This window comes from Hibiscus syriacus, unplaced genomic scaffold (assembly GCF_006381635.1).
Source record: "Hibiscus syriacus cultivar Baekdansim isolate YM2019G1 unplaced genomic scaffold, ASM638163v2 tig00110105_pilon, whole genome shotgun sequence".
NCBI lineage: Eukaryota > Viridiplantae > Streptophyta > Magnoliopsida > Malvales > Malvaceae > Hibiscus > Hibiscus syriacus.
In genome coordinates, this window is record NW_024062591.1 from 10,793 (window position 1) to 38,728 (window position 27,936).

The 27,936-nt window shown below is 35.1% G+C and overlaps 3 protein-coding genes and 1 pseudogene across 3 annotated transcripts; 3 read left to right on the forward strand and 1 right to left on the reverse strand.

Annotated features, from left to right (window-relative positions):
- Positions 1 to 6,438: 6,438 nt before the first annotated feature.
- LOC120214687 lies at positions 6,439 to 8,445 on the reverse strand (annotated as a pseudogene).
- A 2,317-nt stretch (positions 8,446 to 10,762) lies between these two features.
- On the forward strand, positions 10,763 to 11,482 carry LOC120214688 (O-fucosyltransferase 29-like). Its single transcript, XM_039212516.1, has 3 exons — positions 10,763 to 11,017; positions 11,109 to 11,254; positions 11,384 to 11,482. The coding sequence occupies exons 1-3, from the start codon at positions 10,948 to 10,950 to the stop codon at positions 11,480 to 11,482; spliced, it is 315 nt and encodes a 104-aa protein (XP_039068447.1). The 5' UTR covers positions 10,763 to 10,947.
- A 3,673-nt stretch (positions 11,483 to 15,155) lies between these two features.
- Positions 15,156 to 18,673, forward strand: LOC120214703. The gene is made up of 9 exons (XM_039212527.1): positions 15,156 to 15,452; positions 15,576 to 15,632; positions 16,072 to 16,177; positions 16,713 to 16,780; positions 16,858 to 16,989; positions 17,337 to 17,451; positions 17,729 to 17,893; positions 18,167 to 18,220; positions 18,313 to 18,673. Exons 2-9 carry the CDS (start codon positions 15,577 to 15,579, stop codon positions 18,511 to 18,513), a joined length of 897 nt encoding a protein of 298 aa, XP_039068458.1. The 5' UTR covers positions 15,156 to 15,452; position 15,576; the 3' UTR covers positions 18,514 to 18,673.
- Positions 18,674 to 24,130: 5,457 nt separating this feature from the next.
- Positions 24,131 to 27,503, forward strand: LOC120214702 (probable arabinosyltransferase ARAD1). Its single transcript, XM_039212526.1, has 3 exons — positions 24,131 to 25,042; positions 26,024 to 26,389; positions 27,065 to 27,503. The coding sequence occupies exons 1-3, from the start codon at positions 24,185 to 24,187 to the stop codon at positions 27,251 to 27,253; spliced, it is 1,413 nt and encodes a 470-aa protein (XP_039068457.1). The 5' UTR covers positions 24,131 to 24,184; the 3' UTR covers positions 27,254 to 27,503.
- Positions 27,504 to 27,936: the final 433 nt, after the last annotated feature.

The following is a 27,936-nucleotide window of genomic DNA, read 5'->3' on the forward strand; positions in this document are numbered from 1 at the left end:
TAAACCCTAAACCCTAAACCCTAAACCCTAAACCCTAAACCCTAAACCCTAAACCCTAAACCCTAAACCCTAAACCCTAAACCCTAAACCCTAAACCCTAAACCCTAAACCCTAAACCCTAAACCCTAAACCCTAAACCCTAAACCCTAAACCCTAAACCCTAAACCCTAAACCCTAAACCCTAAACCCTAAACCCTAAACCCTAAACCCTAAACCCTAAACCCTAAACCCTAAACCCTAAACCCTAAACCCTAAACCCTAAACCCTAAACCCTAAACCCTAAACCCTAAACCCTAAACCCTAAACCCTAAACCCTAAACCCTAAACCCTAAACCCTAAACCCTAAACCCTAAACCCTAAACCCTAAACCCTAAACCCTAAACCCTAAACCCTAAACCCTAAACCCTAAACCCTAAACCCTAAACCCTAAACCCTAAACCCTAAACCCTAAACCCTAAACCCTAAACCCTAAACCCTAAACCCTAAACCCTAAACCCTAAACCCTAAACCCTAAACCCTAAACCCTAAACCCTAAACCCTAAACCCTAAACCCTAAACCCTAAACCCTAAACCCTAAACCCTAAACCCTAAACCCTAAACCCTAAACCCTAAACCCTAAACCCCAACCCCAGACCCCAGACCCCAGACCCCAGACCCCAGACCCCAGACCCCAGACCCCAGACCCCAGACCCCAGACCCCAGACCCCAGACCCCAGACCCCAGACCCCAGACCCCAGACCCCAGACCCCAGACCCCAGACCCCAGACCCCAGACCCCAGACCCCAGACCCCAGACCCCAGACCCCAGACCCCAGACCCCAGACCCCAGACCCCAGACCCCAGACCCCAGACCCCAGACCCCAGACCCCAGACCCCAGACCCCAGACCCCAGACCCCAGACCCCAGACCCCAGACCCCAGACCCCAGACCCCAGACCCCAGACCCCAGACCCCAGACCCCAGACCCCAGACCCCAGACCCCAGACCCCAGACCCCAGACCCCAGACCCCAGACCCCAGACCCCAGACCCCAGACCCCAGACCCCAGACCCCAGACCCCAGACCCCCGACCCCCGACCCCGTACCCCGAACCCTTGGCCCTGGGCCCTAGACCCCGATGAATTAGAATCCAATTCCATATTCTATTTTGTTTACAGGAAATGGAATTGGAATCCAATTTCATATTCTGTTTGGTTCGTATACATGTAAGATGAATTTAATTTCAATAATGTAAAATGACAGAATTGATCTTCTTGTTTTTTTGCTTTATTTTAGTTTGTTTTACAACTTACATCTAGTAATATATTATAAAAAATTAAAAAAATATTAAATTTTCATTTTATTGATTGATTATTAATTTCAATAAATTATAAAAATCATGCTAATAAACATCATAAGTTAAAATCATCGCAATCAAAATATGTTAATAAGTTACCAAAAGATAGAGCAATATTTCGATACATTCCAATCGGAGTATGTTAATTAGTTACCAAAAAATATACCAAAAACTATTTTTATTCAATATATAAATTAGAAACCCGACCCGACACGAAATAATAAAAAAATTATTTTTAGTCAATAAAAACATTGACTTAATTGAAAAAAATTATATATATAGGGGTATTATTGTAATTATTCCTAAATGTATAAGGTAAAATTATATATTTGTTTCAGGTCGGGTCCGGTTTTTTCACCCTAAACCCGAACCCGACCCGACCTGTAACATCCGTAATACCGGGTTAGTGACTAAATTGTAAAGTTTTAGAATTTGGTGACTAAAGTAAAAGAATTAAATAGTTTAATGATTATTGGAAATATATGATGAAGGTTATTTAGTAATCATTAAAGGAAATAAAAGGGTAAAATGGTCATTTGACCAGAAAGATTTTTATCTTTCTTTTAAGGTTATAAAACACGAGGAAAGGGTGAGAAGAAAATAAAAGTCTAGAGCTTGGGTTATCTCCTTCATCCTCTCTTCTCGTAAGCTCCATGGCAAAGGTAAGTTTAATTTCAGTTGGTTAATTCTTGAGTTTTAAGCTTAGTTTTGATTCTTGGGGTGCTAAGAAAGATTATTTAGAGATTAAAGTATGTTGAAACTTCAAAATGGATGAGTTATGAAGGATCAAATATGAAGAATTTTTAAGTGAATTAGTGAAATAGAAGGAGTTAATAGATTTTGAAGTTGAATTTGACTTGTCAAGGGTTAAATTGAGAGATATGAAGTGATAAAATGAGTTTTAAAACATGTTGAAAATCTGGTTTGATTCTTGAAGTTAATAAAGAGGAGAGGATATTAAGGTTTAAGAAGAGGTAAATGAATATAAATGAGTTTAAACATGTATATATATAAGTTAGGAATTTGAAAGGGGATGAAATATGAAGCATTTGAGTTGAATTAAATAGATTTTCGGGCTTAAAATGCAAATTCTGGGCAAGGTGTATCGATGCACATTCAATGTGAATGTGCATCGATGCACTCTTTAAAGAAGAAACATCGAATGCAATTGGTGCATCGATGCATAAGGAGTGCATCGATGCATCCCTTTAAAGTGAAAACATCGAAGGTAATTTGTGTATCGATGCATGGGTAGTGCATCGATGCACATGTTAAAGAATGCATCGATGCACTGTAGAATGCATCGATGCACTTCAAGGGGAAATTGAAATAGACATTTCTTTTGGTCTAAGAAATGATAGATTAGTGTATATCAATTGGATTCTAATATGTATCAATGAATGATTATATAGATAGCGAGCACGAACAAGTCCCGGAACGATTATCAAGTTATGATTCAATCATCAGGGGAATCTAAAATGACATTTTATCTTAATTAAGCTTTCTGCTTTTTGTTTTTTTGTTGTGACATTTTATCTTAATTAGGGAATCTACAATGACAATCCATCACTTTGATGTTCTTTTGTTTAGTTTACGACCCACACGGTCACACTTGAATTGCATTTTGAAATGGAGAACCTTTCTTGGGATTTAGAAATCCTCTGAGATGACAAAATGTTCGTCTCAATCACTCAACTGGTTTCTCATTTGCAGCTTTTTGGTTTACTTTCAAACGAATTGTGTAGAAAAGCGGTATGTTAGTTTTCAGTAATCTCTTATTAAATATATTGTGGACATGTTTTACATTTTGCCAAAGCTTCCACATTTAATGATTTTTTGTTTTTTCAGTTGATCAGAACATACATCCATTAGTTTCTATTTTATTTTTATGCTTTTCAAATTTTCAACTGTGAAAAGAATCGATCAAATCTCCTTCAAAATCCAATCTCTTTCTTCGTCTTCATCTGTGCTGAGCGGGAGTATGATCTTAATCGTGCAGCTGAGCTGAAATATGGGAGTTTGAACTCTTTGCAGCGTCAACTTTCTTATACAGAAAAGGAATTAGATGAGTAAATGAAATCTGGAAAATCAAAGCTGAGAGAAGAAGTTACAGGAAATGATATTGCTGAAGTAGTTAGTAAATGGACTGGCATACCAGTTTCCAAGCTTCAAGCATCGCAGAGGGAGAAACTATTACATTTGGAAAAAGTGTTGCATAAATGTGTGTCATGATCCTGCGGTTCGATCTGTATCTGAGGCCATTCAGCAATCTCGAGCTGGTATTTCAGACCCCTGCCGTCCAATTGCCAGTTTTATATTTATGGGTCCAACTGGAGTAGGGAAAACCGAACTTGCAAAGGCCCTCGCGTCCTACTTGTTTAATACTGAGGAAGCACTTGTCCGGATCGATATGAGCAAGTATATGGGAAAACATGCAGTTTCAAGGCTTATAGGTGCTCCACCTGGTTAAGTGGGGTATGATGAAGGACAGCTGACAGAGACTGTTCGCCGTATACCTTATGCTGTAATTCTTTTTGATGAGAAAGAGAAAGCTCGTTGTGATGTATTTAATGTTTTCCTTCAAATTTTGGATGACGGGAGAGTCACAGATTCACAGGGTCAAACCATGAGCTTTACCAAACACGGTTATCATTATGACTTCAATGTGAGTTCACAGTACATTCTAAATTCGGATGAAGAGAAGCCTAAAGATCTAGCTTATGAAACCATCAAACAGAGGGTGATGGAGGCTGCAAGAGACGTCGTTCGACCTGAGTTCATGAATCATGTTGATGAGTATATAGTGTTCCAGCCTTTGGACCACAAAGAAATAAGCAGCATTGTGAGGTTAAAGGTAAGTTTATTTGATGACTACCTTTTGCATAATAAGTTTTCATTTTAAGAAAATTTGAAAGATTATTAGTAGACATTTGTTGTTACAGTGTACGTTAAGACTTTTTCTTCGCAATAAGGATTCTAAATGTGTTATTCTTCTTGTTGGTTGAAATTGAGCGTGAAATGTGCTCATGTAGAGATGTTTTGCCTTTTGTAAATGTTAAGTATTTTGATTTTTTAACTGGAAACTTTCTGTTAAATTTATGATAATAGAGAAAAGCTACTGAAAATCATAATATATAGAGTATTATTAGGATGATCTCATGAAAGAAAATATTACGCTAATATGATTATCCAAATGGAAATTTCATGGAGTAGTAATTCAAAAGGCATTACCTTAATATATTGTTCCGGGCACAGTTGGCAGTAGATACCTTTTACTTAATTGAACTACTTGATATATTTCTCAATCTTGATTGTTCATATTTTTCTTCGGCTCATCATAATATGATCTGTTTAAACTGTTTAAACAGGTAATATTGATAGTCTTCCTCAATTGCTCCCCGATCAAGTTTTGAAGCTAAAGCAATTGACTGTCATTACACTTGCTGAGGCAAACAAGGTATTCTCTGAGATATGAGGCATTGGCTCATGTAAATATGCTATTTTCTGGTCTAGTTTCATTGTAGTGTTTATAATGTGTTTTGTTATTCATCAATCATGCCACTTTTATATAATTTACTTCATGAATTGATGAAACCGGTTCTTTTGACTCTTGAAAAAGGTTAATTTATTTTATTTTCGGAATTCTGTTTCCCCTTCCTAATTGAAAGAGATACATGTATATTTGTGGGGAATCTTTTTATGATAATTATTTTATAGGTTTTCAATGTTGGTTGCTTCAAGTTTGTCACTTTTATTAGATATCTTCTCCAGGTTCTACCATACAATCAACTAATGCTGGAGTCAGATGTCACAAATGTTCGTGAACTTGAAGATTTTATCATCAATGAATGCATATACGCGGTAGGTAGTTTCCTTGCGTAATTAGTTAGTCCTATTTAATCCAATGATTTACTCCTATTTTAAGCAGAAATCTTTTGATGACCAGAGAGGCAGAGACTTAAGGATTTGCTGTATGTATAGCAACATCACTTTTTCATTAATGCTCCATCTTGCAAACAAAAGAAAATCCCAGATGCTTCCTTCCAAGAAACACTGATATATCAGAATAGAATGATTGTAAAAAGGAATACTTATTCCCAAAAAAAAAGACAAAGATATGACAACTAGGCTACAAAATCAAACAGTTTGAGACTCCAGCCTCCATGTCACAGTAGATATGATAATATTTTGAGAAATGACTATCAACATGCCATGGTGCATCGTCTTCTGATGTCAATTCACCTTCTAGTGAAAAGACTTGATAAAGTAAAACTAATTCTATATCTAGAAGGAAACTACGATCTTAATGGGTTCTCTGCCAAGCAATTATTTATTATCACACGTGTTGTGTTCTATGTACAGAGTTTGATTTTATGACTAGGAATTCCTTTATTTGACCTTGGTTCCTTTAATCTAGACAAGCAAAACTAGTCGATACCGGTATAACCAAGTCTATGGTGAGATTCCTAAAAACTTTTCTTTGACATTTTGGGATTTTGTTATCGATGAATGTACCATCTTCGAATTTGTGCCCTGAATGTACCATCTTCGAATTTGTGCCCTTAAGTACCGTTTACTTCATCTCCTTCCTGTTGTATTAAATGGAAGCCTATGTTGTTGCAGCAGGTGCAGAATGCTTAGGGCTGACCAGCCAGGCCTCTTTAATGAAACACAAAGAAAGCCGTCTGAATGGACATCATACATTTACGAAGCTGGTGGTGGTCTAAGTTTGCTGAAACTTTCAGGTGATATTTTAAAAGTTGTGAATAGTATTTAGCAACTATGATGTGTTGTCAGCATTTCAGCATACAGATACAAATTGAGCTCAATTTTATTATAATTGGACAAAGAAGGGCGCAAAAAAATAATATCCATTGTATTGAATGTATATATAGGGAGCAGGGTAAAATTGCTGAGTGGAACAATAGCCGAATAAGGGGTTAGTTCCTGAACTGTCAGTAGTTACAGTGTAAAGCTACTTGTTGAATAAACAAGAGGATCTTCCTGCTTTTGCTAAGCAATCTTGTATCCTCCAAAACTCTACCTACATATGTATCAACTCCATTGCATCTGTCTCTTCTGTGGGGGGAAATTACATGTTTCTTCAAAACCTTCTTCTGGTCAAATTGTCAGCACAAGTTACCTCAGACACTGGTAGGACTCACGGAACCATCTTGAAAACACATGGTGCTTGAGCTGTATCACCAAAGCAAAGGCACCATAGCATGGGAAATGCATCAATGCTACCGAAAAGTACCTTCAAATCCCGATTCGGAGACGATATTAGATGAATATGTAGAAACGACACGACTGATACAAACATATAATGCCAAACCCTACATATTGTTGACAATTATAAAAGATCAAATATGGTTTAGGACTTGTACCATAAGGGAGCATATGACGATGACAATTCAAGAAATGGATACGGCCACCTGTTTATAGCAATTGAAAGCAAGCATACAGAGGTCAAATTACATGTAAACATCATATCCCACTAGAGTAAGATGGGGGCTAATGGATTTACCAGATATTCACACAAGCATGAACGATCCACTTTAATATAACATATATCAATGTCCACAGGAAGAAGTATGCTATCCGAAAACAGGGGAAGTTCTGAACGAGACAAAGAAGCAAAATTTAACATGAAATTTATGGACAGATTTAGAATGTATGATTGTTCTCAATTTGAATGTGATTAGGGAAACTTACCAAGCAGTTCAAAACAGTGTCACCTAGTAGGAAAACAGCATTGAGAGTATGCATGTTAATAGCAAGCTGCCACCAAAAGATTTAAATATAAGAACCGAAGTACCTGACAACACACTGGGGCTTTTTTCTTTTTCTGTTCATCTTATGGTGCATAATGGTTTTTAAATGCTTTAGTCGCCTATAATGAGATATGAGTGAATGGTGATACTTACAACACTGAGATTGTAATCCTTAATGACAAGGGGACAATTATGAACCAAAAAACACAATCCGTCAACAAAACGACACCTGCATTCATCTGATTCACAAGGAAAAAACTGTCACTATCTCTAGGAAGCATACCTGCTAGTTTACGCCAGAATGTAAAATAGGGTTCTGGTCTAATACTTAAAAAGTTCACTTGAAGAAAAAATCATGTATGCACCCTAAACCCTGAAAAGTAAACCCGGACCAAAAAGCCCGCCCACCACCCTTAATTTCTTCCTGCGCACGTGAAAGATTTAAGGCAGCCGCAAGCCCACCCAAACTTGCAGCTGCTTCAACTCATGGGCCGAAGGCCTACCACGTGCACAAATGTGCAGATGGCCTACGACCACTCTCGGAAACGGCTGGTTACTTTTTAAAAAGCACTCTCTTTTTCTTTCTTTAAGGAATGTGGGATAAAGGTGTACGCCTGATACCTTTGCCTATTTGGTTTACGCCTGTTTAATCTTAAACCTTCAATCTTTTTCATTTTCTTGGTTTATGTCGAACCCAAACAAATCCTTTCCTTACTTTTTCATACAAAAAAATCACCACCAGATGTTGGATTTATCTCTACCCCATACAAATATCAATGCCCATTTACCCTCAAGTTCTAAGGGGGGTGTTTTCGTTTAATCGTTGTTGGAGAATGCTTGTTTAAGTCGTTTGATGAGAACATTACGAGGCAATTGGATCCCATTATTGGTTTGGTTTCGGGATTTAACACTCTGGTATTGAAGGTTTGGACTGTCAAAAGTCCCATAGCTCTACACGGCAGGTAATTCTGATTTCTGTTCATTTCTTGCTGTTTTTCTTGAATTATTTTTTTCTCTGGAGTGATTCCTTTGTTTTCCCTTTCCTTTTACAATGCTTCTGTTCCCTCCAAAACTCAAGAACAATCGAAGGATCCAATCCAACACCAAAAATCCTTACTTTCTTCTTGGTAGATGCAAATTCTTTTCTTTTTACCACCCAAAGCTCCCTCTGTATCGATTCGTGAAGAGAGTGGGTTTTGTCTTGATTTCATCGCTTATGCAGATACCCAAATGTCCAAACTTGTTACTACTCAAGAATTCATTGCTTACAGCTTCGTCACCTTCAAAACCAACCACCACAGTTGCTGGCTTGCTGCTGCCCTCGTTGCTTCGTTTCATTCTACGCCTGTTACCTATGAAAAATGGAAGAGCAAATGGAATTTTGTCAGTTTACTTTTCTTTCCTTTTTCTGCGGTTTATACATATATAAATATTCTCATCTGCTTACTGCTGTCTGTGGGTGAGTTTGAATTTCTATTTTTAATTGAATAGCTGTAAATAGGATTTTTGAAATTTCAAGTTCTTGAATAGCTTTAATTTGTGGCATAACGTCCTTTTCTCTGAATGTTGTTAGTTTACTTTTCTCTGAAATTTCTATTTTTCTCTGAATGCAACTTCCTGTAGCGTAGTTCTCTGTTGTCGTGTTGCGCCATTTCAAAAAGATCGGATTGTGGATCTTATCAAAAGCCGCATAGATGACATGACACTAGCTATTGCTGACGGTGAGTCTTTTTGATTATTTGCTGTGTTTAGATTTTTCTCTAGTGGCTTCATTATTTTCTATAGACTCTGGGAGTAGCAGTCTTGAGAGCTCGTGGGGTTTTCACCAGTCCGGATTGATATTGGATTGGTCTTATTACATTGGTTGGATTCACACTCCTTTTCAATGCGGTCGCCGCTTTGGCTTTTGCTTACTTTGATGGTAAATATTCCATAGAACTTTGTTTTTTTTTTCGAGTAACATTTAGTATCTAGATGTAACTCTTCGAATTCCTGCAGAATATGGGAAATCTCAGGCAGTGTTTTTGAGTGAAGAATCTGCTGAAGAAGACATTGTAGGAACAGATGAAGGCGATGGAACATTATTAAACAAAACCAAATCCAAAACCAAGAGAGCATCTAGAGGTAACGCTAAGCTCTCATTATGTCTATGCATTGCCTTAGCCTCACTGACAAATACATGTTCTTGCAGATGCATGTTACAGGGAATGAATACAATGCTCGATAAGTTTTGAATGCATGTTACAGGGAATGAATACAACCTGAAACAAAACAAAACTCTTCTCTCGTGTTTCTCTCTTTTATATCTCTCGTTTTAAGTGGCAGAGAAAACGGTTTTACCGTTAAAAGGAACCGATATCCTGCTCCCTCATCTCTACCTTCATGCTTTTATGCTTAGCCATGATCCCACTCTTCACTGCTTAGACAAAACAGTCAGTATTTTCAGGAACATCTTCATATATGTTTCTGTTGGAAAAGCAAAAAAAGACGCCCACAGTTCTCGGTGTTCAACGAAACCGATGTGATTTTGAATGTCTATGATCTCACTCATTACAATGATTACGCTTATTGGTTTGGTTTCGGGATTTACCGCTCCGGTATTGAAGGTTTGTTCGCTCTTCTTAATCTTTTCGTTTTGTTTTTAGTTTTTTTGTACCAATGTTTTAATCGTATCTTTTATAGATGTGGGTATAGATGTGGGATTCTCAACATCATTTTTCTGCATCTTCTGCTTCTACCGAGGGAGAATTCTTCTTTTTAGCTTTCACACCATTGGATTCTTTGGATTTTAATTGCTTAATCAATAACTCGGAAGCTACCTCGTCATTGCTAAAAACGACTGTAAATCAATTCTTTGGAGAAGTTACATTGTTTACGTGGTGAGGTAGCTCTTTATGTTGAATGCTTGGAGGTTAAGTTGAAAAGTCTAGTTTAATTTTTTCCAAGGAGTGGTCGATTTTGAGTTCACTTTGGAGCGATTTACCTCTTTTCTCACTGCTCAATTGGTGTTTTCTTTTTATTTTGCTTATTGACGAGTAGCATATTGGTGTTAGCGCGGTTCCTTTGATTATTTGTTGTGGGTTTTTATGTTCTTTATTTTTTGCTCAGGGAATTTACGCTAAACTAGTCATTGCCGTTGTAGTGCTTTTGATCTGCAAATTTTAGATCTCTACAGCATTCTAAGGTTAGTGGTAGTAGTCAGTAATTTGGATTTGCAAATTTTATAATATAATATCGTTTTATTGTTGAGTTGGGGTGTTTGAATTCTGATTTACAGCTTCCATTGTTGAATGTTACTGTATATCTAAATGTAAGTTACATTTTCTTCTGATTTCTGAGTGGAATGAAGAGGCTTGTCCCTAAGTTACATTATCAGGGCATTTGGGTTTGCGTACCTGAAATCTTTATGATTTGCTTTGACTGTGAAAGCTAAGTTCTTTGTTGGCTGTACTCTGTTATAATGATTTGTGTTCATGAGAAATTTCAAAATTGTGATGGCACAGGGTGTTTCAGTAGGTCCTTTTTGTACAATTGGTTCTTCTGCAAAGCTAGGGAATAGATGTCGATTGCATCGTTCGAACCATGTTTTCAAAAATACAGAATTGGGGAACCACTGCATTTCTATGACGTGAGTTTACTTTGTTCCTGCTATTCTTTGTTTTCACCCAACTTTTGTATCCTGCGTATGCTTACATGGTGCCTTGATAAATCTATTGTGATGTGATCTGCCTTAGTTTGCCTCTCTTTTGAGTTTTTCATCGTTCTTCTTTTTTCTGTTAAATTCTTTTGACCTATTCTACTGATATGCATGTCCTAATGTAAATGCATTGTATCTGATACATGGCTCAATCATTCTGGAGGCACTTGCACTGGTCATATATGGGTCAGCTTGAAGTGGAAGTACATCTCAGTAAATAATATTGTTTCTGGTTCCTCATTATTAAATTTGCATTTCCTGTTGTTGAAAACAAAATTGTTTAGTGTAGTTCCTTTCTCAATAGGGGTCAGCCTGCCGATCTCCTGGTCGCTCATATGTGGCTTGATGCTTTTCTGCTTAGTCATTATCTCGCTCTTCACTGAAAACACGGCGTCTGACCTTGAGTGGTACTCCCACCGACTTATGAAACGAAGATCCTATTTCATACTGGTAAAAAGTTCAAACCCAAAACAAAGAAGGAAACTTTGTTTGCATTTATATGATTAAAATTTTTGAAGTTTTCTGCATTTTTCCCCAACATTTTTTATGACTCTAATTTTGATGCAAATGCTATAGCAGGAAATTAATAAAGGGCCGATTGATATATGGAAATCTGATTATGCAAACTACTTATATGGATGCAGCCAAAGAAGTCCTAATGTTCTTTACTTAAGTTAAAACTGGATTATTGAGTACGTTTGAATCTTAACAGGATTTTGTTCTCTGATCTAATATGTCATCTTTATCTGCAATCCAATGCTCGTTTTCTGTATTTAGTTGATTACAATTGTCAAAAAATAGTTATGCGAAGTACATATTTTTCTTATTTGAATATCCAAATTCCCTGCATCTCTTTTAACTTTGTGGTTTTAGATTTAGGGTCTTTTGAAAGTGATGTACCTAAACATATTTGGTCTATGTTGTTTATATATTTTTTCAATTTAGTCCTAATTTGATATAAATCTTAAAAGTCGAATTCTCATTTTAGTTCCTTTATTATGCTTAATTTTGTGATTGTTGTTTTTTAAAAGGTAAAATACATTCTTAAATATTAAACTTTGACCGTATTTTTGTTTTGATCGTTGAGCTATAAAAAGTTAAAATTATAATACTAAAGCTTTCTAATTCATTTTTTAGTCATTAAACTATTAATATTTTAATATGGTTTATGATGTTATTTTTTTTCTTTTGTAAAAAGATCTTAAATCCTTTTAATTATCATCTACCAACGTACGTGACATAGATGGTACAATAATATTTACATTTTGTACCCCATTTTATTCTCAATAATTTTGTTTTTCTCAAATTTCATTCAAAATCAATGAAAATCAAGTCATAATATTAATTTTCTAATGCTCAAATCTCTGTCGATGATGTTCCAATGAAGTTAGTTTCATAATATATTATTTTTCTAGTGTCTAGATTAACCAAAGATATAAGAGAATGTGATAAAATGATAGTTGATAAATAATATAATTAGTCTAACTTTATCATAAATATCAGTCAAATAAATATTATAGTTGACAAACTAACATAATAGATTTAAAAGGACTAAATTGAGAGAATACATAAATAACATGGACCAAATGTATGATTATATCAAACAGTGACAAAAAATAGACAAAACACAAACATAAGTGATCATATGTGTAGTTAACTTATTATTTAAACATCTCTAGTTTAGGTTGATCACATTGATTAATATGATGTTATCGATTTAATTTTTTATTTTAAGTAATAGTTAATAATATTTATATAGTTCAAATTTATCTAATCATTAAATAAAACAATTACCTTAAATCCAAACACAAAATTGTTATAATAGTTGAGAAAAATTTTATTGTTTTATTTATAACTATTTTTAAAAAAGGTATTCCCACTATTTCATCGTCTCTATTATCGACCGAATCTCATTATTGGTGGCTTCTCCTCACATAGTATAATAAATTCATCCATCGAGGTTCTCTCTTCCTATCTTTCTTTTAATTGTTTTCTTTACTAATTTGACGCATCATTTTCAATTTTGATTTCTTTAGGGTTTCAAATGCCTTTGATATAGTTTTTTTAATACTCTTTATTTCCATACTAATCAGCATTGTTTAGTAAACGGTAATTTTATAACCCATGTGTTGTAACGGTAACAAATTACAAAATCATGCTTTTTGATAATTCTCTATAAATTCACCCCATAGAGAGAGATTCCCTAACCCTATCAATTTCATAGCCCACATTCTCATTCTTTCTTTCTTTCTTTTTTTTCTTTTTAGTTGACCAATTTGATGCATTTGGAGTTTCTTTTCATTATCTTCAATTTTGATTTCTTTATGTATTTCACTGTTTTTTATTGTCTTTATCACTTTACATCAATGCAACCTCCCACGATATTATTCTTGTTTCTTGTAGGAATCACTGGAAGGAGTTTTTGATTTTTCAAATTGATAACCCGGGCGATAAATACCGTTTTGTAGGATCCTCCATCAGGATTCACTTGGAAGATTGATAACTTCTCTAGGTACATGCTCATTCCCTTGTTCATAATACTTACCCTTTTCCTCTTGATTTTCTGTTTTGGAGATAGTTAAGTATTCATATTCTTGGTTTTGAATTTCTTTGGAGCAGTTATGCACGGTTCACTTTGGCAGTAAATAATCAAATTCATAATGAGTTTTCAATCAGAAAAGGTATCTCCTTTTATCTTGCTGCCGATACACTTACTAATAACTGGGGGAAATTTTCTTTTGGTTTTTTCAGATGGATGTTAATGAAAATTTTAACAACACAGGCGTGAAAGATATGGTTAAAGTTAGTTTTTAGCTATTATGGTGTTCTGCATTATTTTTAATTTGCCTAGTTTTTGACCCATTTCCTTTTTATGATTCTTTTCCCATATTGTTTACAATAACAGCAGAATAATTTATTTTAAATTCTCTAGTTTCTGCATTCTACTAATTCTTCATGCCAATATTACATTTCTTAATAGGACTTCATTTATTTATTAACATGAAGGAAACAGAAAATGTTAAAGTCGGTTTTTCCTTTGAATTTTATGTTAGTTTTTATGGATACCCACAAGCAAAAGAAACAATGATCCTATATCCTGGTTATACAAAACAACAAAACATCACAAATACACCACGTTTCAAAACCTTGAACTTGATTATCCAGTTTATGAACCAGAAAACTGCATAAACAATCAGGGATGGAGACTGACAGCGTAGTGAAAGAGCAAAAAGTTAATGACTTGAAAACTAACATCTTGAAGTCTAAATTACATTTTTGGAACAAGATCAACCAAAGAAGGGCTAAGGTTTCCCTGAAAACTCACGCCTTAATACAAATTTGAGCAGAAATTCCCAGGAAACTCGGGGGAGTGGATCAACTGCTGGCTCTCAATTTCAATTTTAAATGAAAATAATACAAACTCCATGTTCTTTCACTTTGTCTACTACGAGACAAAGGTACCGAAACAACATCATACAGAACTCTCCAAGATATATTTCAACCATGAAAGGGTATATATCTTATCTTAGTTAAATGTCAAATGTACCTTTAAACCGATGTTGGATTCTCCAATAGAATGGTAATAATCTAGTTTGAGATCCTATCTAAGAGTGAGGAAACCTGAAACACAGATATGCAATGTACCGTCTAAGTAGAATGAATTTTCGGACAATATATAGCAATGAAGAATCATAGTTTTCTAAAATTAGAATTTCCGTTTCGACTTCGAAATTCCTCATAATGCATAAACAATCACAACATTTGTTCATCTTTCCATGTTAGCTAAAGAAGTTTAATTTATAGCATAGTCAATTTTATTCTCAAATAAACTTAACTTACATTCTTAGATCAAAAGGGTAGCATATGGACCAATTCATGCTATAATTATCAAAGCTCAGATCCAAAGAAACTTGAAAAACAAAATCATTCTACAAATTCAACTCAAATGCTTAATCCAAACAAAACCCAATTCATTTTTACATTAAATCTTCCGAAATCCACATTATAAATTAAAAAAAAAAAACCGCTCAAGAACTAAACCCATTACAAGTTAACCAGAAGTTGAACAAAAAACAAAGAATTATGAGATAAAAACCCAAACCTCTCAGCTTTACCTTGAAGATTCTTCTTTACATAGTCTGTAGACCTTTAAATATAGAAAAATACTCTGCAAAAACATAAGGAAACGAGCAAAACGATTAGGGCTTTCTTGCCCCTGTTAACAGAACCTAACCCTACAAAAGAAAATAAAAAAATAAAACTTTTTTTTAAATTCTACACAGGGAATTATATCTTGCTTTTAATGTAAGTACAGGGGTTTAGAAAATATTTTTTTTGTAACTGGAAAAATCCCCCAAAGAAAACAAATTGAAGAGAAACGGTGATGAGAGAAGACGGACAGGAGGAACAAAGAAGGAAGCTTTGGGGTTTTCATATACAAGCAAGAAAAAAAATATTAAATGTTTTCAGAAAAATTAATCATATACCAGCGCGCGGGAAGTGGGCAGGGGCGCAGGGAGCAGCCCATGGGACAAGCCCAAGCAAGCAAGCAGGATAGGTATTTCCAGCGCTGAAGGGATGGAATTTGTTATCGACAAGGAAGCTGCCATGGTTTCTCAAACCATCCGTAACATGCTTACTTCTCCAGGTCTGATTTTGTGTTTCCTTTTATTTCTTCTTCTGTGATCGTTTTGGGCATTTGGTTTTCTGGGTTCTTACTTGGAAAGCTCTAATTTTTAACTTGTTTTCCTTTTGGTTGGTGATGATGAAGGATGCTTTGCGGAGGTGGAGCATTTGGAAAGAATTCCATGAGTTGTAGCTCTAGGAGGTATGTTGATAAACTATATGCGAGTTAATCCCGATTGGCTGTTGTTTATTTCTACGGGAAAGCTGTATGTCTTGATTATGTTGGATGTGAATTATAAAATTATATAGCGTGAAAACTTTCATTATTCTAATTTAGAGCCTATTACTGTATGTCCCCAATCTCGATATTAGCTCAGCATGCTTATTGCAACATTTTTCATGTTTTTATCAAGGTATAAATGGATCGAATACATTTTATTGTGAAATATTCTGGTTGTTTCATGTATTATAGATCGATTCTCTTTGAAAAACATCTTCTATATATAAGTTCCTAGATGAATTGAGTTCACTTTGATTTGAATTTGCTGTGGGTGTGGGATCATTGAGCATGATATCCTCTTCTCCGTGCGATAGTTCCACATGGATGACTGTAGATGTAAAATATCCTCTTTTTTCTGCAGATACTTCTTTTGGGAGGAAGGAAGAGCGATAACGAAAGAGATTGGAGCAGGGACCATAACACCATGGAGAGCGCTTGATGAAAAAGTTTTTGCCATCAATGCTTGGGTTTTTTTCTTTTACCCTTTTTACAATTAGAGTTTAATCTGGAATAATTAATCATTTCGGTTATGAGTACTAATTGGAACTACAGTTCAATCTTCAGGAAATTAATTCTGTAATTGTGTTATTTTTTTATCGTCTTAGATTGTCTGCTACTTGCTCTGCATCATGATAAAGTTTTACCTGCACCCGGAGAGCGCTTGCTGAAATATTGTAATTCATATTGTGTAAATCTGTGTATTTTTGGATTTATTGTTGTATGAACTATTTCAAATTAATCGCATTTCTCATCTCCCACTTGGCATCTGACTGCACCATTTTCATAACGTTACTGCTTTACGCCTAATTTGCATGTCACATGATAAATGAATCAAATGATATCTTTAATAAACAATCTTTTTCTGTTCAATTCTATCTAGAAATGATGCTTACATGTTACAAGTATACTGTTTGTTCCTAGGTAAACTTGTCTATCAGAAAGAGAAATTTCTTATCAGAATTTCTTATTAACAGTTTCATGACCTTTTTCTTTCCTGTTCAGAAACTGAATCGGAAGCTTGTGCATATAAGCATTGGGCTACTTTTCATGCTTTGCTGGCCATTATTCAGGTTGTCTTCTCATTGAGGTGTCGTTATCTTGTTTTACCAGATGTTGCTGATGAAATAGTTATCACTTATCATAGTAGTTCTGGGTATCGTGGAGCAATTTTAGCAGCTGTTACGCCTGGCATCAATATTATACGGATGTTTCTTGTAGGTTCTGGAATATGGAAAGATGAAGCCACTGTGAAGTCAATGAGCAGATATGGGGACTACAAGTGAGGATGAAGATGAAATCATAGTTTATTTATTTATATGTTACAAGTATCAGCGATATTTCTTGAGATTAGCTTTCTCTGTTGGTATTTGCTTCATCGGAGATCAGTTTGGCAAACTAAATCTATCGAACTTTTTTGTGTGTGAAGTTGACAATTTCCTGTTGTTTAATCTAGCAAATGCAGTTGTATATCATGTAGACATCAAATGAGTCATGGTCTTTTGACATAACATATCATTAAAGAGGGAAAATAGTGTGTTATCTTTTACCCCTTTATGGATCGTTTCTTGTTTGCTGCCTTTCTTACGACTTCTTTAAATTGTCGCTAACTCACTTCCTTACATCAAGGAACTTCTTAAAGAACCACTCTATTATTCTGCAACAATTACTTTGGCTTGTGCACTTTACTGGAGTACTTCACCAATTGCAATTGCTGCAATATGCAACCTTTGTACTGGAGATGGTATTACTACAATTTTTAACTATTTATTTCTTGATTGCTTCTTTTGCTTAGATTGATTTCAAGCTTTGAATTTCCAAAGTTTATTAGAAGAGACATTAGACTCTACAGTTGATTTTCAATTATACAGCACTGCTCTTTTCAAGTAATTGAATTTTACATCTCATAATAGCCAATCACTTATAATCTGATGCCGAATATAACTTGGTTCTCATCAAGGCGATATATATGAATATATGAAATCATGTAAAAATTTTGACATTTTTGTTTCTTACTGCAGCATGCTGTTGTGTTCGTGGACGGAGATCAGTATTATGGTGCAAAGGCAAGCTTAAACATGTGGGCTCCTGATCTGACTAATGAATACGATTTTAGTTTCTCACAGATATGGATAATCTCTGGTTCTTTTGGCAATGATCTTAATACCATTGAAGCTGGTTGGCAGGTATGTCCCTGAATTTTTAGTACATATTCAGAATTCCTGCATTGATAAGTCCTTATCTTGATTTGCATCCTGAACAGAAAACCTTCTGTCATATATTTAACAATCAAATAGTATACTAGAAACATCAAAATGGTGTGTGAACCACGAGTTTTCTGCAAAACCATTTTCGAAGTTGTATTCAATTATTAATGTGTATAATTATTTTGTTTAATCCTTTCATTAGATACTGTATGGTTTTGGTTATAATGCACAATTGCATTCATCTTACTTCAGGTTAGTCCTGAACTATATGGAGACAAATACCCTAGGTTCTTCACATACTGGACGGTGAGTAAAATCTCGAAATGTCTCCTTTCCTAGTAGGAAATTTTCTTTTTTACCTTAGAAATCGAACCGACTATTTGACTTTTAATATACAGACTGATGCATACCAAGCCACTGGATGCTACAACTTGCTTTGCTCTGGGTATATGCCTATTACAGCCTTGATCATGAATGAAGTGGTGACAAACGATTCCGAAGCATTGCTCCGAACAACAGGCTTGAGAAACGACATCGTTCCTTCCGACAGTTCCTCGATCAGCAGTATTAGAGGTGGAGCAACGCCAGAGGATTTCTGAAGCTTTAAAAGCATTGTCTAAAACTGGCCTCTGAAAGTTGCTGTTTAGAGCATGAAATGGTAGTTTAATCTCCATGTTGCAAATAAAAATTATTGTTAAGTACCTTTTTCAAAGCTATAAAAGGAATGGGAATTTTCCATGTCCAATAGTATTATATATTGTTTATGCCAAATGTAATAGATTTGATTTGACTGATAGTATTATTTATTTATTTAGATCAAATATATTTATAATTCAAGTTTACAGTATTAGATTTTCAATAATTACACTCGTAAAATTTCTGATTTAAAGATGTTGTATAAAATTAAGGGTTCTACAACCCATTTGAAGATATGCTAAAAAATTCTTGAGGTAATATTTCTAATATTAAGAAATCAAAAATAAAATTTTCTAAGATCGACTCTAAAAGTAAAATATTAAAAATTTAACTTATATGTTTGATGAAGATGTTATTAAAAAGTGATGATAATTAATAATGAATCATTAAAAAAAAGACATTGATTCGCATGATAATAATTATAATGAATTATTTTTTAAAAAAAATTAGAAGAAAGATTTAAGTTATTTCTATCTATAATGTTTCTAACACGATGAAGGAATGTTTAAAAAGAAATATGTTCGATATCTATTTATAGAAGTGAAAGTAATGGTGTAATACTCTTAATTTAATCTAAACAAAAATTAATCGAAAATGTTATTAAAATTTAAAATAAAATTAAACAATAGTAAATATACTTTACCCATGAATTTTTATCAACAATCAAACAATGAATCAAGCTGTCATTCAATTTTCAACTCCAAAATTTGAACCGTCAAACATCTTAATACAACGTTCCTAAATACTCTTCTTCGAGTGCCCCTTGCTGCAGTCCTTCTACCCGGACCACCCCCAATTTCCTTTTCTTCAATCCGTTTTATTAGAGTGTTTTTTTTCTCTCTCTCGAAAATCTCAATAAAAAAAGAAGAAAAAATTGTGAAAGAGACATGTTTATAGATTGGTTTCGTTGCAACATCAGATCTGATTTGTTTTAAAAGGTTAGCGTCCATTTCACTTTCCTTTCTATTCTCTTTTTATATCTTCCTTTCTCCATTTTTGAGGGGGTAATATATATGGCCAAGTTTCGACATTTGAACCATTTATTTTTGCTTTTTGAGGAATGGGTTTTATTAGATTATCTTAAATAAAGGAATGTTTATTTGGGTTAAGAGTACGTTGTGATATATGAATATTGCATTTATTTTTTTATTAAAAAAAAGATACCATGGCGTTTTAATACGGGATTTAATTGTTATAATTGCTGGGTATATTTCCTGAGGATAAGTTTTGATTTTTTGATATGAGAGACTTGAGTGAGCTAAGGCTGTTTTCAAGTTATGAAGGAACTTAGAGTGATGGCTTTGGTTAAAGATGGATGGAATTTTGAAGTGCTGAATTTAAGTTACACCTTAAACCCTAAACCAAATCTGGTACCAAAAAATCCACCCACCATTCCTAAACTCTTCCCGCACCCAGAAAGTGAGCCAGGAGCCCAACGGTCACACTCAAACCCAAGGCCTTGTATGGGCTTACAGCCCCGCTTTCACGTTTTTGGTTTCTTCTTTAAAAACCATTTCCTTTTTTCTTTCCACAACGATGTGGGATAATGGTCCAAGCCTAATAAAACTCATCTCTTATATCTTTGCCTATGTGGTTTCTAGCTCTATCCCTGAGAAAACGAACCCATAATCTCTTCCAGCCTGCGGGGATGAGCCAAGACCAAGCCCAATCCCAAAGCCCAAGCAATGGCCTCGCGGCTCAGTTATGCTCAAATTGCATCCCAGTATATAAACCATGTTTGCCACCTGATGTGGGATTTCTTTCAACTTCAAAACAACACTCTTCTCCCCAGGAAGACTTCTTCTTAGCTTTCACAGCCTTCGATTCTTTGGATTTCTGCTTCGGATTGTTATTCTTCTTCTTGCCATTCTTTCGATTTTTGAATACTCTATTCCCACTGATGAACCTAAGAAGGCGCATCAATGCAAGTTATCGGGAAAATCTGCTACTACATCAGTTATAAACCAAAAGGAGTTCACTGCGAATAGGGTGGTCAAGGAAAAAACAAGTTAAATACCATTTTGTTTATTCTTTTCTCCCAGATGTGGGATATGTTGGTTATACCCAGAGATACTTTTCTTTATAGAGCCTTGCAATCTTTGGATTTCAATTGCTTATTTTTTTTTCAGAAGCACTTAATCATTCTCCACCGTCCTCTAAAACCTCATAATAAATTTGATCCTTCTTTGAAGTTGATTCTGTTCATTTGTTTGTGCCAATAACCATTTGCTTGTCACCATTTGCTTGTCGGGTCAAATGACTAACCATCTAATTTGTGTAGAGAAACACATGTTCTTCGCGGCGTTCTGGGTCGGACATTGGTGATTCCAAGTTCGAAATTCGATTATCAGTTCAATCGAGTGCTGGATATGGAGCACATTAACGATTGTGTTGGATAACAACGATTGATACCGTCTGGCAAAGTGCAGTTGTCTTTTACTGGAGCAGCACCATTGATGCATCAAGTATCGGAGATCTTTGGACTCTTGCGGTGGTTATATTGGTTAATTTACACCTGGCCATGGATGTCATCCGTTGGAATTGGATAACTCATGCAGCAATTTGGGGATCTATAATCGCAACTGTTATTTGCGTCATCATTATCGATGCTATACCATCTTTAGTTGGTTACTGGTAAGCCCATTTATTTTCTGTAAGTTTAATTGAGCATGTAGACGAACCGTGTTGAGATAATTGTTTCTGATCTCATTTGTTGAACTCAAGCTTTTGGTTCGAGTTCAGATTTCTGGTGCTTTTTGAATCATACAATGTAGTTAAAGGACCTAAAACATTCAAGGGGTTTCGCCAAAACTTACTAGCAGATATAGAAATACTCATCGGTTAAGACACTGAACATTTAAAAGTTTCTCTGCTTCTTCTTCACGGGTAAATTTGAGTCGAAAGCAAATTTCAGAGATTACCAATTTGATTACAAGGGACGATAACGATTTAGAATCCAATTTGGATGCCATGAATGTACGACTTTCCGAGTTATCATTGAACACCATTTTTTGAACATTATATTACCAGAAAGTTTCTGCATTGCGTTTCTTTGATTGGATTCGACACTCCCATCCCGCGTTTTATCAAAACTCTGACATTTGTAGTTTGGTTATTGATAATTGTGGGAGATTAGTTGTTTGGATAATTTGTAGATGGAAAGCTTTTTGCCGATCCTGATTATGCGTCTCATGTTGCCTTTCATTGGGGCTATGACGGTCTAAAGAAGACAATTTGGAAGTTGATGAACCCTGAAGGTAAACAAAATTCTCCACGTGTCGAGGAAGATGTGAAATCAAGCAATGCACACAATGTTGCATACTTTGTAAAGGATCTGAGTAAGGTATATATATATATACATCTACCAGTAACACAAGAATTAATAGCATTCCTTTTTTTGATCTTATGGTGACTGCTTTTACAGGTAAAGAAAGTGGATGATTTGAGGAAGAAGCTTAGGATGTGAGGTCTTCGTTGCCATCCAATGCAGGAACTCGACTAAAATACAAGTTGTTCCTCTCCTTGCATCTCGTGCACAGGCACTCAGGTAGAGTTCTATACACTTATGCAGACCGAATTTATATTAAGATGGATTTTGATTCTAGACACCAACTGAAACACCCTTGGTGTTTATGATAATGTCATTCTGGCTGTTTGTTTCTCTTAAAGATGGGAAAACATAGAAAAAAATGACCACGTCGGTGTTCGAAACATATCTGTATCTGACGCTCGTACTCGTTAGTCGTGTATGAGTATTATAGCTTTAAATGCTTTAAAGAATGAGGCAATCAAAGATGAATATGGACATAGATCTCAATCTCAAGACAAGTGATATCAAAATGTTTTAGTTCATCAAGTCAGAAGCTTTCTTTTATAAGATCTTTCATGCATGATAAATTTAATCAATTCTCAACAACTCCATTGTTGATTTTGTTAAGTTGGTTTCATGTGTAGTTGACTGATCAATGTTATTTACTTTTTGCATGGTCCTCACTGTACCAGGGCTGGATTGGATTAACCTGTTCGTTCTAATTTCTAGGTTTCAAAATGTAATTCCTTGCTTTTTGAATTTAGTCCTTTTATTGTTTTTTATTGCGTACAATGATTGGTTTAATTTCCCATTGATTTAGTTATTAATTAAACTTTAGATTTAGGTCTAATACCTTATGTAATTTACTTTTAATTTTGTCTATAATTAGAACGTTTAGATTTTAGATTTCACTTTTAAAGTTAACTTTCCTTACAATTTCTAGATTTATTTTGCTATCTATTTCCTTGTCATTTTAAGTGTGATAAGAACGTATTCATGTTACCTGAGAAGTATTAGTCGAAATCTTACTAGAAAACATAAAATAAGCTGTTGACCCTAGCAGTATTTTAATTTAAACTATACCTATTCTTTAAGAACTAAAATTTTTGGGGTTTTCAACTATGGAGTCACAATTGAAGATCCTTATCTCGAGTTATGTTTGTTTTATAGGGTTTTAGATTTAGGGTTTAAGTTTAGAGTCTAGGGTTCAGATTCAATTCAATGAGGAAATTGAGAACTAGTATTAGGCAAACTCTCATAATTCAGCACATATACAATTCATGACAGACTCTTCTCAATCATTATTCAAATTATAATGTAGTGCATTGCTACCCACTGAAACACTGTGGACGGAGAAAAATTAAGCCAATAGTTCTTAAAATTTAATCTCAGCCAAACAATCCACCCAATGATGAAAAGTTAAATGCGTTCCTACTTATCAATGGTCCAGCTAATTCAAAGCAAAGGCAACAAAGTCCAAGAAATCAGGAGTAACTCCACATTTTCCATCATCAGTTAAGCCACCATCTCAAATTTCTAAAAAGGCAAAAATGAACCACTCACTTCATTTCCTCCAAATCCATGTCCAATAAAATTATAATTATACATAATATTTACTTCTTAAATCTATAAATATAAAATTTGACAAAAAATTTATGCATACATATTGTTCAGTGGTTTCTCTATTTTTATTTATTTAATAAAAGATTTTATATAACATATTTCTAATTCAAATATAAAACCAAAAACATTATCATTAGTAAATTAAAAAATTTCTTTCAAAAGAGTTTAAAATTTAAAACTAGTAAAAGTTATAATTATTATAAAAGGTTTATATGTTGAAATTAATTTCTACAACATATGTGCAATAATTCAATTAATTTATGAGTTGGGCATGTAATAATTTCTTTCATTTTCTTGGACGTGCCGTGAGTTAGAACGTTTTCATTTTTGGATAATTGTAAGCCCTTTGCATTGTCAATAATTTAATTTCTCAGCAAAGTCTTAATTAATAAAAACACTCCCTCTAATGAAAGTTTATTTGTAATACTTATAATAGAGTGTTCATTCCAAATCCATTCCCAACAGAAATATAAAATGCAGTTTATTCCCAACACGAAGATACAATACAAAGCAGCATAGCCTAGCAATTTTGGGATTAGCGGTTTGTATTGAATAAATTTGGAAGATTGTGCAAGGTAAGGGTCAAAGGTGCGGCTGAAGAGCCTCTGCCTCCCTCACCTAAATCCAAGGCCAAAAAGCCAATGAAAACTCTAAAGGCAAGGGGATCACTTTCTCCTTGTTCTTCCACCCACCCTTTGGTTTCCAATATGCCGCGGAAATCTTCCCTTTTCAAACATACCCTTATCGCCACCGTCTTCTTCCTCCTCGCCATCTACGCCTTCTTCTCCACCTTCTTCCACTCACCTCTCTCTTCCTCCGACTCTTCTTCCTCTTCTTTCCTTGACCTCGATCGTCTTTCTTCCCATGAAAACCCCAATAATTTCCCCCAGAAAGTCAAGGTTTTTATGTACGATCTCCCTCACAAGTTCACCTACGGCATCATCCAGCACCACTCCCTCGCGCGTGGTGGATCTCCCGTCCCTGATGTAACCACCCTCAAATACCCCGGTCACCAGCACATGCACGAGTGGTTCCTCTTCTCCGACCTCTCCCGTCCCCAATCCGACCGCCTCGGATCCCCCGTCATTAAAGTCTCCGACCCGGAGGAAGCCGACCTTTTCTACGTTCCTGTCTTTTCTTCATTGAGCTTGATTGTTAACGCGGGACGCCCTCCCGGTTCTGGGTCGGATTACAGCGACGAGGAAATGCAGAACCAGCTGGTGGATTGGCTCAAGGGGCATGAGTATTGGAAGAGGAATAGTGGATGGGATCACGTCATTAATGCAGGAGATCCCAATGCGCTTTATCGGGGCGTGGATCATGTCAAGAATGCTGTGCTGTTGGTTTCGGATTTTGGGCGGTTGAGGCCAGATCAAGGGTCATTGGTGAAGGATGTCATAATTCCTTATTCGCATCGGATCAGTGCTTATACAGGAGATTTTGGGGTGAAAGACAGGACGACTTTACTATTTTTCATGGGAAACCGGTACAGAAAAGAGGTAATCTATCGTTCAGTACAAAGTTATGTTCTTGTGTTTCGCATATTATGATGCATTGTTGAATCTCACTGTTATTTAGATAATAATGGAATTGTGAGTTTTAGCTTGTTGAGGTTACCAAACATGCATATAGTTGGGTTAAAAGATGTGAACTCTGCTCAATTGAAGCTTTAGATCAGAAAAATTAGGAGAAGAATAAAAAAAAACTGGTTTTGTGAGTAATTACTAGCTTATATTTGCTTATATCCAGGTATAAGCAATGCAGGATATTGTAAATGAGGGCATTGCCTTAAATTTTATTGACGCTCATCTTCAACAACTCTTTTCCCCACCATCTCCAAATCGCCAAATCGAAGCTGAAGCATAACATATAAGTTGACAGCTAGATTCCATATATACCTTGCAAATACAAGACTACTTCATGCTCATCAATGCTATTTGATTTGTCATAATTTGCTTTGTTGCCTTACACAACAGTTTTTTTCTATTGCTCTGAATATTTTTATGTCCAATCTTAAGCTGAACTGATAATTAAAAAGCCTTTCCTGTTCACTTAGCTTAAATGCTTGCCCTTAACCTTTTTATGAAGAATTGTACTAGAGCTCCTATAGATGCAGATGGTAGTTTGAAATCACATCCAACTCACCTGAATGACTAGCGTATCATGATATATTGGTAATAACACTTGCAAGATTATCATTTTAGGTGGAATTAATGTTCCTCGTTTGATTTTTTGTTTGTTGGTCCTATTATAATTCTTATTATTTTATTGGAAAGGTAGATCTTGGAGAGCTAAGCTCAGTTTTAAATACCATGAATATTAAGAATTGTACTAAAGCTTAAATGCATGCCTTGACCTTTTTATCAAGAGTTGTACTAAAGCTCTTGTAGATGCAGATAGTTTGAAAGCACATCACTAAAACAGATCTCACACGAATGACTAAAGTCTAGGATACCATTATAATGCCTATTATTTTGCAGGGAGGCAAAATTCGTGATTTGCTTTTCCAAATACTTGAAAATGAGGACGATGTTGTAATAAAACATGGAACACAATCCAGAGAGAATAGAAGAGCAGCTTCACGTGGGATGCACACTTCAAAGTTCTGTTTGAATCCTGCGGGAGATACTCCATCAGCTTGCAGACTCTTTGATTCTATAGTTAGCTTGTGTGTGCCTGTGATAATCAGCGATAACATTGAGTTGCCTTTTGAAGATGTTATAGACTACAAGAAGTTTGCTGTATTTGTAGAAACTACAACTGCACTAAAACCAGGATATCTTGTTTCACTGCTGAGAAAAGTATCTGAAGAGCAAATAATTGAATATCAGAAAGCAATGAAAGAGGTTTGTACCATGTCCAATTCCTATTTTTTTGTTATTCATTATTTACTCCATTACTGAGAAGTAATAAAATTGATCCGATCACATCTGTTCCATATAAATTATACATTCATTAACATCATGCATTTTATTTAGCAGATATCTCTTGTTAAAATTTCTTGGTAATGATATGGTTTTGCTTTTAAACTTTGATGTTGTGTATTTGCTTTAGGGTTTGCCAATGATATTTGGTTTTTAAGCAATTTTCCTTGTTAAGCAGCATTCATTTTGTTATGTTTGTAAAAGGTGGAAATAGCAAACAGCATCATCCGTTTCCTCATATTTTATGGTTGAGTGATATACTGTGATCCTGTTGGATCGTTCTCTGTTTCCTCAATAGATTATTGTGTATCATAATTTTGGTCAAACTTAGGACCATTGCAATGTTCCCACCCCTCCATAATCAGTTTGATTGCAAAGTGCTGGGAACAGTTCTAGAAGAAAAGGTTATGTTTAAACATGTCAGTGAAAGGTGAGAAGACATAAGTGGAGTGTGGTAGTACAATTCTTGAATTGTTTTTTTTTTACCATTTGTTCTCATGCATCAACATTAAGTAGTTTTCAGTAACCATAAAATCTCAAATTCACTCTGAACATCTGTTAACTGAGCTCTGTTCTGAATTAAAATTGTGGATTCAGGTGAGGCGGTATTATGACTATACTCATCCAAATGGAACAGTAAATGAAATATGGCGACAAGTCTCCCAAAAGCTTCCTCTGATAAAGTATATGATTAATCGTGACAAGCGACTTACTAAGAGGGAGTTGAGTGAACCCAATTGCTCTTGTCTTTGTTCAAACCAGACAGGGATTATCAACTCCGTATGATAACATCATGTTTTGCGGATCCTTGAAGTTCATTTCTCTCAAATGGCCGTCCTAACAAAATCCTACTTTGAATATTCGCTGCTAAACCTGGCAAGTAGGCTTGAGGAATAAGTTATGGTATAATGAGGTTGTCTTCCAGTGCTAGATGTAGGGAAATTTGCCTTGGTAGAAATGCTTTATTGCATACATTGTTGTTGAGTATATTTGAGATTTAAGGTATAGTTTTCATTGTAATTTGATTGGTGCATGTTATATATATATATATATATATATATATATATATATTTTCAAGTAGTTCCAATTTTATGATGTTCTTCAATTATTAGTTTAACATAGTCCTTTAAAAGAAATAGTTCAAAATCACTTATCAGAAGCGATAATTTATGCACAAAACACAAACTGCTGTGAATTGCAATTGCAACAATGTCTAGTTCTCTACCTATGGTTTTCTTGGTTTAAAAAGGTACACCTCATAGTTTCGAGCTACCTACACTTTCTCCAATAGGGAAAGAGGAAGAGAGCTATGATCACAAAGATCAAAAGGCCTTGAGCACTTAACAAATTTCACCATCCTCCAAGGTTTATATAACATCGGCTCACCTATACTATACATGCATATATTTCACAATAGAACAATTTTATTGCAAAATCAACCTTCATGCACAAAGCCCCAACTGTTGCTT

Coding starts and splice junctions, on each gene's coding strand:
- LOC120214688 (XM_039212516.1), top strand. CDS start 10,948: ATGGCTCAATCATTCTGGAGGCACTTGCACTGGTCATATATGGGTCAG. Junction 11,018..11,108: donor TGAAGTGGAAGTACATCTCA/GTAAATAATATT, acceptor CTTTCTCAATAG/GGGTCAGCCTGCCGATCTCC. Junction 11,255..11,383: donor GAAGATCCTATTTCATACTG/GTAAAAAGTTCA, acceptor ATGCTATAGCAG/GAAATTAATAAAGGGCCGAT.
- LOC120214702 (XM_039212526.1), top strand. CDS start 24,185: ATGAAAACTCTAAAGGCAAGGGGATCACTTTCTCCTTGTTCTTCCACC. Junction 25,043..26,023: donor GAAACCGGTACAGAAAAGAG/GTAATCTATCGT, acceptor ATTATTTTGCAG/GGAGGCAAAATTCGTGATTT. Junction 26,390..27,064: donor ATCAGAAAGCAATGAAAGAG/GTTTGTACCATG, acceptor TTGTGGATTCAG/GTGAGGCGGTATTATGACTA.
- LOC120214703 (XM_039212527.1), top strand. CDS start 15,577: ATGCTTTGCGGAGGTGGAGCATTTGGAAAGAATTCCATGAGTTGTAGC. Junction 16,990..17,336: donor AGCAGATATGGGGACTACAA/GTGAGGATGAAG, acceptor CCTTACATCAAG/GAACTTCTTAAAGAACCACT. Junction 18,221..18,312: donor GGTTCTTCACATACTGGACG/GTGAGTAAAATC, acceptor TTTAATATACAG/ACTGATGCATACCAAGCCAC.